This window comes from Micromesistius poutassou, assembly GCF_964030765.1.
Source record: "Micromesistius poutassou genome assembly, chromosome: 9".
NCBI classification, from domain to species: Eukaryota; Metazoa; Chordata; class Actinopteri; order Gadiformes; family Gadidae; genus Micromesistius; species Micromesistius poutassou.
The window spans coordinates 19342121-19352532 of NC_140279.1; the positions used below are offsets into that span (position 1 = coordinate 19342121).

The window sequence follows — 10412 nt, forward strand, 5'->3', positions numbered from 1 at the left end:
CAGAGGTTAAATATAGCCCAGATCTTAGCATGGGTAAAGAGATTAGCTTACAATTAGATTGACAGCTGGTGAGGGCTGTGTTTCTCTAGCTCATCAGTGTGTGGTACACAGATCATCAGTAAGGCATCTCAAATTCAATTTTGAATTAGGGCATGGTAGACTTGGTTTCCGAAATTAAATATTAAGGACAATAACGGTCTGTGTTATCAAACCATCGAGGCCGTCTCTCATTTGGCTATGATGGTTTGATCCCCTAGACCGTTATTTTCCTTAAAAAGGGCAAGAAGTTCTTTAGAAAAGCTAGTCAACTGACGCAAACATTCACAACATTTCATCCCAGCTTAAATGCTAGCTTGCGTCAGCGATGTGACCCAATTCCAAGTGAAAGCGGATGTTAGAGTGTGACAGGTGGAGGAGGAAACAGGCAGGGCTATGTTCTCATCAGAGAACCTCAAGCACAGAAACCCCCCAAAAAAACGTTGAGTTGACATCCGTTTGATGAAGGTGGCGGTGTTACTTTTGACCAAACAGTATAAAGTCGTGAAACTGCAGTATATCAGGGTGTAGGTGAGGTCCTTCAGTATATCAGGGTGTAGGTGAGGTCCTTCAGTATATCAGGGTGTAGGTGAGGTCCTTCAGTATATCAGGGTGTAGGTGAGGTCCTGCAGTATATCAGGGTGTAGGTGGGGTCCTGCAGTATATCAGGGTGTAGGTGAGGTCCTGCAGTATATCAGGGTGTAGGTGAGGTCCTGCAGTATATCAGGGTGTAGGTGAGGTCCTTCAGTATATCAGGGTGTAGGTGAGGTCCTTCAGTATATCAGGGTGTAGGTGAGGTCCTGCAGTATATCAGGGTGTAGGTGGGGTCCTGCAGTATATCAGGGTGTAGGTGAGGTCCTTCAGGGTGTAGGTGGGGTCCTGCAGTATATCAGGGTGTAGGTGGGGTCCTGCAGTATATCAGGGTGTAGGTGGGGTCCTGCAGTATATCAGGGTGTAGGTGGGGTCCTGCAGTATATCAGGGTGTAGGTGAGGTCCTGCAGTATATCAGGGTGTAGGTGAGGTCCTAGAGTATATCAGGGTGTAGGTGAGGTCCTGCAGGGTGTAGGTGAGGTCCTGCAGTATATCAGGGTGTAGGTGAGGTCCTTCAGTATATCAGGGTGTAGGTGAGGTCCTGCAGTATATCAGGGTGTAGGTGAGGTCCTTCAGTATATCAGGGTGTAGGTGGGGTCCTGCAGGGTGTAGGTGAGGTCCTGCAGTATATCAGGGTGTAGGTGAGGTCCTGCAGTATATCAGGGTGTAGGTGAGGTCCTTCAGTATATCAGGGTGTAGGTGGGGTCCTGCAGGGTGTAGGTGAGGTCCTGCAGTATATCAGGGTGTAGGTGAGGTCCTGCAGTATATCAGGGTGTAGGTGGGGTCCTGCAGGGTGTAGGTGAGGTCCTGCAGTATATCAGGGTGTAGGTGAGGTCCTGCAGTATATCAGGGTGTAGGTGAGGTCCTTCAGTATATCAGGGTGTAGGTGGGGTCCTGCAGGGTGTAGGTGAGGTCCTGCAGTATATCAGGGTGTAGGTGGGGTCCTGCAGGGTGTAGGTGAGGTCCTTCAGTATATCAGGGTGTAGGTGGGGTCCTGCAGGGTGTAGGTGGGGTCCTTCAGTATATCAGGGTGTAGGTGGGGTCCTGCAGGGTGTAGGTGAGGTCCTTCAGTATATCAGGGTGTAGGTGAGGTCCTGCAGTATATCAGGGTGTAGGTGAGGTCCTGCAGTATATCAGGGTGTAGGTGAGGTCCTGCAGTATATCAGGGTGTAGGTGGGGTCCTGCAGTATATCAGGGTGTAGGTGAGGTCCTGCAGTATATCAGGGTGTAGGTGAGGTCCTGCAGTATATCAGGGTGTAGGTGAGGTCCTTCAGTATATCAGGGTGTAGGTGAGGTCCTTCAGTATATCAGGGTGTAGGTGAGGTCCTGCAGTATATCAGGGTGTAGGTGAGGTCCTGCAGTATATCAGGGTGTAGGTGAGGTCCTGCAGTATATCAGGGTGTAGGTGAGGTCCTTCAGTATATCAGGGTGTAGGTGGGGTCCTGCAGTATATCAGGGTGTAGGTGGGGTCCTTCAGTATATCAGGGTGTAGGTGAGGTCCTGCAGTATATCAGGGCTCCTACCGTTCATAAGGGCGTAGGTGAGGATCATGACAGAGTTGTTGAGGTAGCGGTTCTCCTCGCGGACCACGCTGAGCGTAGCGCGCTTCTCCTGCTCCGAGGTCTCCCGCGTGGTGACGCCCGAGGACAGGTAGAGGATGACCATGTCCGTGGCTGGGGGGGGGGGGGGGGGGGAAGGCAGGTCTGTGACAACAGTGCGGGAGTCGGAGACGTGTGCTCCCACAGATATGAACCAGAAGACGTGTCAGCATCGTAAAGAAAAAAACATCTAAAGTGAAATCTGAACTCTTTAGATTAGAAAATGGGGTTGGAAATAATACAAATAATAATTTTGTACATAGTTACCCACAGCATGACCACAAAAATTGTATATTCTGTCATTCTTTTACAAATATGACCTCTACCTAAAATCTCTTCTCATGTCTAGATGCAACATCAAGATCAGGTCAATCCGAATCACACAGACCTCAATATGATACACTGATAGGTGACACAAGACACTGAACCCACCCCATCGCCCGGCAAACCCCTCCTCCGTCCCCCAGTGGCGGCTGGTCTTACTGGGGGCGTGTCGGCCCAGCGTGGTGGTGTTGCGGAGCAGCTGGAAGGCCTTCTGGAAGCCCGCCGCGTGCTGCGTGGCGCCCTCCGACGCCTTGATGTTGGAGATGAAGGTGCTCATCTTCCGCTTGGTCTCGCTGGTGGCCGGCGACAGCAGGCTCCTGTAGCACTGGTCCAGGGAGCAGGAGCGCACGCCGTCCGCCACCGAGAGGACCGACACCTGGGAGGAGGAGGAGGAGAGGGGGGAGGAGGAGGAGGAGGACGAGGAGGAGAGGGGGGAGGAGGAGGAGAGGGAGGAGGAGGAGGAGATGGGGGGGGAGGAGGAGGAGGAGAGGGGGGAGGAGGAGGAGGAGGAGAGGGAGGAGGAGGAGGAGGGGGAGATGGGGAGGAGGGGGAGATGGGGAGGAAGTTGTAAAAGTTTTTTGAAAATGTCTACATCTTTATTATCAGTAAGAATGCACGGATTGATCAAAATATCCCTCCCCCACCGGTGAGAGGGCTAGACCAGTAAGAGGTCAGACCAGTGAGAGGTCAGACCAGTGAGAGGTCAGACCAGTGAGAGGTCAGACCAGTGAGAGGTCAGACCAGTGAGAGGTCAGACCAGTGAGAGGTCAGACCAGTAAGAGGTCAGACCAGTGAGAGGTCAGACCAGTAAGAGGTCAGACCAGTGAGAGGGCTGGACCAGTGAGAGGTCAGACCAGTGAGAGGTCAGACCAGTGAGAGGTCAGACCAGTGAGAGGTCAGACCGTAGACGGACCTTGTCGTGCTCGTCCACGGCGTTGAGGATGACCAGCGCCGAGTCCCTGGCGATCTGCAGCTGTGTGTCGGTGACCGACGCCCCGTGGTCCACCATGATCACCAGGTGCTTGGACTGAGGCCGGACGGCCGACACGTACACGGGCCTGAGGGAGAGGAGGGGGGAGGGGGGACAGGGCAGCTTTGAGGAACAAAGGTACACTGCAGTGTTCATTTTGGCAGCTATTTTAGATTTAGTCTTAGTCTTTAGACGAAAATGCTTATTAGTAGTTTAAGTCACATTTCAGTCATTGTTTTCCTTTGTAGTTTTAGTCTAGTTTTAGTCAACCAAAATTCCTTACATTTTAGTCAACTTTTAGTCATTACTTTTAGTCAAAATGTTTTCTCTTTTTAAACTAACTCAATTAGGCTAATACAGATATCGGAAATTGGAATAAAGGTGACAGGTTGTATCAATCAGCAAGTGTTGAAATAAAGTAAAGCAACATTTCACTCTTAACATTTTTACCTGTAATATACGTATTCCTTACCTTAGTTGGATATCTCTAGACTAGACTCTTTAATTTATGTATTAAAAAAAACTGAATTGTGCATAAGCCGCACCCATATATAGGCCGCACACATTTCAAATAGGCTAATTATGTGATGAATAGGCATATAAAACCCTTCAGCCAAGTGGTATCCGCAAATCGATGTTAAACTTGAACTTGCTTTTTCCCTTTAACGTTAAGACCGACTAGGCCTACTGCTTGGCACCCGCACATCAAACGCGCGTAGCAGCTACAGGACCTGTCTTTCTTTACTGTCTCCGAGTGCGTGTCGCTGTTAAACACCTGACAATGAGCTAGTTCACCATGATAAGACCGCCATATGAATCTGGAAAAGGAATAAAGACAGCGAGGATGCAGGGAGTTCAGCAAGGCTACAGCTGAAGATCAAGGTAAATCGGTGCCGATTTATTTTAAACGTCAACATTAGAGGAATTGACGTGTTCCCCGATGGACAAATTTAACTCACAACTGTTTGCCAGCAGCCAGAGGAGTCTGCATTAACTCGACTATGAATCAAATTATCTAGGGGTCTTAATTCGACTATGAGATTCAATTCGACCCAATTCGATTCAATTTTAGCTTGACTAAGGTGTATACATGCATCTTAGTAATCCATCATAGTTGGACTAACCCAATAATTCGACTTTCTTGAGTGTCATGTAAACGCACTGAGAGTGTTATTTATCATTGACCGTTTTCAACACGTTTCATTCAGTCCTTCTAGTTGCAGAAATCGCTGGTGCTAGGCTACGCAAGTCGAGGGGAACTGCTAGCCTGCCAATAAAAACAGCTTTACCCACTCCACAGTACACCCGAGGCAAACCAATTATAACGCCAGACTATCGATGTAAATGTCTGTGTTGATAGAATAATGTTAGAAATAAAACTATCCTTGTATCGCAATGATTGCATTGCATTTTGAGGGACTACTTTCTCAGCAGCGGCGGAAGCGCACTCCAGGTAATATCAGTCCGCCGCTGCCGTAGCCTGCTTCCAACTACAGGGATTATAAACTAAATGCAATGAGATGCAAGGGTAGTTTTATTTCATTTTCATTTTATTTCAACATTATTCTATCAACACAGACATTTACATAGATAGTCTGGCGTTATAATTGGTTTGCCTCGGGTGCACTGTGGAGTGGGTAAAACCTTTTATGGGCAGGCTAGCAGTTCCCCTCGACTTGCAATTTCTGCAACTAGAAGGACTGAATGAAACGTGTTGAAAACGGTCTCCAATGATAAATAACACACTGGCGCACTTGGAAATGAGGTCCGATGTCCAAACTACCCAAACTACCCCTTTAATAATACAAATAATGAGGTTTCCTATCTTTGTTTGTGTGTGTTCTCCCTACGGCTGCCCTTGGACACACACTGTGTGTCACTCACTTTTCATTGGCTTTCCTTCCTCCGGCTCCGTCAGTAATAACTGACAAAAACGTGTTGCCATATTTTTTGCTGTTTTTTGCTGCCATATATTATGAATGTTATCACATGGTATCAAAGCAAACCCAAGTCATATTTCCTCAGAGCGCTTTAGTTTGAAGCTCTGTTATCTCCGCTTGGCAATATTATAATTGAAATGAGGGGGGGGGTTGAAGTGTGAATGTGTGTCTGTGAATGTATGTGTGTGCTACAAAGAAATATTGAGAACATAATACAAGCTTGGAAAGTCATGTGATGCCTCACTCCTCCTATCTAACTCATAACAAGACAGGCGATGGCATTTCTCTGGCGACACTTTGAAGCCAGCTGATTGGCTGGCTGGCACAGTGGGGGGACAATGGTGGCATGTAGGAGACAAGAAGATAAGACAGCTGAGAGAGAGAGAGAGAGAGAGAGAGAGAGAGAGAGAGAGAGAGAGAGAGAGAGAGAGAGAGCGAGAGCGAGAGCGAGAGAGAGAGAGAGAGAGAGAGAATGTGGCAAACAAAGAGTGCCGCTGCGGTCGGAGGTGTGAGATTCCTACGAGTGTACAGACAGTGTGTGTGCGTGTACAGACAGTGTGTGTGCGTGTACAGACAGTGTGTGTGCGTGTACAGACAGTGTGTGTGCGTGTACAGACAGTGTGTGTGCGTGTACAGACAGAGTGTGTGTGTTTGGGCAGGGTGGTGGACAGACAGCAGTGTGCGTGTGTGTACAGACAGCAGTGTGCGTGTGTGTACAGACAGAGTGTGTGTGTGTACAGACAGCAGTGTGTGTGTGTGTACAGACAGAGTGTGTGTGTGTGTACAGACAGTGTGTGTGTGTGTGTGTGTACAGACAGAGTGTGTGTGTGTGGGCAGGGTGGTGGCGGTGTAGGGGTTGACTACTCTAATCCAATTCGATTTGTTTGAAATATAATAAACACTGTTACACTTTTTGAAACTATTTCAGTTTGTGTAGGCCTTTTTGAACATATTGAACACATAAAAATACCGCGATAATACCGAAAACCGTGATAATTTTGGTCACAATAACCGTGAGGTTAAATTTTCATACTGTTATTGTAGCATGTAATTCCGCAATTAATTATGTAATTAAGCATGCATTACATTAGTAGTGCATGTTGGTGTACTGTACCTGCTGCGATGCTCATAGCTTCCTTTGCATTGGAACTTGTGAGCCGGGAAGACGGTGAAAATTCCTTCCTCAGAGCTGAAGTACTGCCACTTGATCCCCGGGTTGGACTTGAGGTTATCTGCCAATACTGCAGAGAGAGGGCGAGAGGGGGGAGGGGGGAGACGGAGAGAGTAGAGGCGGAGTTTACTTGTATGTTTCTTTTATTTAGATGTGTAGTGTTTTTTTTTATTTTTCACCCAGTAGTACAGTCGCATCGCAGCTTGTTCTCTGTGTGTGTGTGTGTGTGTGTGTGTGTGTGTGTGTGTGTGTGCACAAGACACGTTAGGCCAAAGCGATGTGTGCATTCCATTTCATCCAGTAACATCATATATCTCATCACTACCCCGTTTTAATTACAATGATAGAACAATATGGACTCAGTGGGATGACACTTGGTTGGAACAATACATTTGAAGGAATGTGTGTTATTTTATAGTCTTTGAATGTGTGTTATTTTATAATCTTTAAATGTGTGCAAAACAATCATTTATTGTAACCTAGAATCAACCAGCGGTATTTTAATGGCTTGCTTGGGCCCCGACACTGCTCTGCCTGATAGTGTCGTTGGGCTTTGAGAGTGATGAAATAGACGACGTCATCACCACCCCACCAGGCGGCAGTGTTAGGGTCAGAGTTCCGTTGAATTTGTTTTGTATTATTTTTGTAGCTTTAAATACAGCCCCTTGGTAAATGTAATTACTAACTGTACATCATATTACTTGTAGATTACTCAATCTACAAGGTTTAACAGCTGCTTTCTCCTCCTCGACTGTATGTTTGTATACAGCGTGCAGGCTTGATACGCATTCTCCGCCTCCTCTTCTTCTTTTTTTGGTGGCGAACCAGCGCCACACAGAGGCCTTGAACATGTACTACAGCGTTTCTACAGCTAGATGCGTTTTTGCAATGAGTCCGTCTTTACGGAGAAATTCCTGAAATGCATCAAAGGAAAACGGAGGGGAAAAGATAGTTTTGGCCCGTGTGGACGGGGCCAGAGTCAGTGGGAGAGAAACTGGGGCTGGCTGGCGTGAGCGGAGGTATGTGTGAAAAGACAACGGGCCAGCTTCTAACGCATGTCAACAGAGAGCTGGTCATAAAGCCGGCCGCTTCCTGTTTCCTCAGAGCCTCCCAGCCTTTCACATGGGAGATTAAGAGGCAGCAACGCTGGTGGATATGAGGGGGGGGGGGGGGGGGGGACTGAATATAAGCGTGGACACCTGAACCCAGATGAAAGGCTGTGTGTGATAGGAAGAGACTGAGGGAGGATAAGATATCTCCATGATGTTCTATGTGGATAACTATATCTGCCAATTCATTCGAATGTCAAATAATCTATAATATGTACATTTATATATATATATATATATATATATATATATATATATATACACTACATAGATACACAATACACAATATTACGGAAGACGATATGGTAATTTAAAAAAGTATGATACTACATAAGATAAAGATAACATCTCACTGTAACTAAGTTGGACTATGAAGCAGTGTATTAAAAAAAGAACGATGCCTTTACGAGAACACAGATCAGTGCATTATATAAACCTTTATGACTATAAAACACTTTGCGACTTTGATTATAGGTCAATGTAAAAGAGGCACCTGCACGTTTGAAAACATAAAGCCACACACTGAGCAAGTCTTGATCACGCCTGTGCTTCAAGAGACTGAGGTCGACTATCACCAGATCAGAAGGCACATCAAACCGTCTCCTTCAGTAAATGGCTTTTGATGATGACAGGAAGTGGACCTTTTGAAGCCAAAAAGACAGTGCATGGCTTGTAATCATACGGGTTTACTTCTCCTCATTACAGGGAATCTCTTTCATTTGAAATGCAAAAGATCACCAAACTGACCATAACACAACTGTTTGCAATCCATCTGTGAATTTTCTGTGCGATATTGAGATTTGGTCTGGAACGAAAGACAAGTAAATAATGAAAGACAACGGGGCAGAAACATGAGAAAGAGAACACCCTGCACCAGGAAGGCCAGGACCCAATGGTCCCTTCACTCCTAAACATCATCAAGATCGTTTACTCCTCAAAATGGACTGCAGGATTGTTATCGTGCCTTAGCACGCAACGCTGGCGCACCATTCACCGCCCCGTACAGCCGCCGTGTCCGTCTGCCGCTAACGTAAACAGGATCCACCCGGGCTGTGATGACAGCCAAGAGGCCTGGTGTACACACCACCTGCTCTACGCTGCACAGCTCTGAGACCAGGTGGACTGCACAGCGCTCTGAGACCAGGTGGACTGCACAGCGCTCTGAGACCAGGTGGACTGCACAGCTCTGAGACCAGGTGGACTGCACAGCTCTGAGACCAGGTGGACTGCACAGCTCTGAGACCAGGTGGACTGCACAGCGCTCTGAGACCAGGTGGAGGGCAGGGCGTGACGTAGCTCCATACACTCGGTTTGCGTATGTTGACGCGCCCTGCGGACGCGTAGGGCGTGAGGTAGCTCACCAGACATTAGATAGAAACCTTAGCCGGGCTGTGAATAATCAGGACACACCCACACACCTACACACCCACACACCTACACACCCACACACCTACACACCCACACACCCACACACCCACACACCCACACACCAAAAGGTTCCTTTGGAAACTGGTAGATAACAACAAACACGTCTCTAGAGCGTCTCTGGAGCTCGACTGAGACAACAAGGCGGTGGAGGGAACACGGGACGAGGCGAGGAGCAGGGAGGACTTGTTTGACTGATGAGCGACAAGGAGATCAAGAAACAAGTGAGACGGAACCAAAACAACGGCCAATCAAACAAAGACAGCCCACTGCTCAGCCAAACATACCCCCCCCCCCACCCAACGCACCCACACCATCAGCACCCGGCCTGTATGTGGCTTTATCAACGACGGAGCCCCTTAATGATGCATGTCTTTCATCAGAGGACCAGAGGAGAGACTCAGATGAACTCATTAAGTGTGGGTATCGGCATTATGATGAGCAAGAGAAGAGATAGATGTATAGATATATCTATATATACACACATACACACACACATTTACCCAGCTTTGTTAAATCCTCCATTGTGAATGGTCAGCGTTCTGTTATTTCTGTAAGACAGGCCTCTGAATAACACACCGTTGCTATGACGCCATTTCCAACATTAGGCTCAAACAGACACTACATATTTTGCGTAAGATAGTTTTCGAATCGATAAAATCTTTAACATTTAATTGTATAATTGTCCAATTATTGATTTCTTGCAAGTAGCCACAGAGGGGTGTTGAATCAGCCCTTGGCTCACTGTACATTATTCCTTGCACATATGAGCCTTTTTAATCTTTTTACACTGAAGGTCAAACAGGCTGCAATCGTTTCAAGTGCACAGATCTTTTTTTATTTTGTCGTTAGGGTTAGGGTTAGTAAAATAAACATATAATAAACACTGACAGTGACCGTCAGACAGACTGACTGGAGCTGACGGTTTGTCTGGCTGGGGAAGAAATGGCATTCATAACCTACCATCTCATGTCACATCCAGGGCTCACATTTACTAGATTTTGTTAAACGTTTACATAACATTTATCATTAAACGCCCCTCCCCCTCTCTCTGAGTACCACCACGCAACACTTCACCATTTAGTTTGGACTGCTTGGAGACTGCGAGGATGTATGAGGCAGGAGTTCAGGAGTCAATAAGTCTCAAAGTGCGTGTGTGAATTTAGAGGGAAATCTTTTTCTTTTACTAAGACTTTATTTATACAGCCAGTCTCATTGAGTTTAGCACCTAATTTGCAATATATACCT

General features: G+C 46.9%; 1 protein-coding gene across 1 annotated transcript in view; it reads right to left on the reverse strand.

Annotated features, from left to right (window-relative positions):
• The window catches only part of cachd1 (cache domain containing 1), a gene marked incomplete at its 3' end in the record, with an annotated part of 70645 nt that overhangs the window by 19427 nt on the left and 40806 nt on the right, over window positions 1-10412 (reverse strand). Inside the window, exons 5-8 of the mRNA XM_084472739.1 lie at window positions 6574-6700; window positions 3463-3607; window positions 2658-2925; window positions 2151-2300 (exon numbers count right to left, since the gene is read on the reverse strand). Of these exons, the coding sequence (XP_084328865.1) occupies window positions 2151-2300; window positions 2658-2925; window positions 3463-3607; window positions 6574-6700 (690 nt within the window). The remainder of the gene's footprint in view (window positions 1-2150; window positions 2301-2657; window positions 2926-3462; window positions 3608-6573; window positions 6701-10412) is intronic.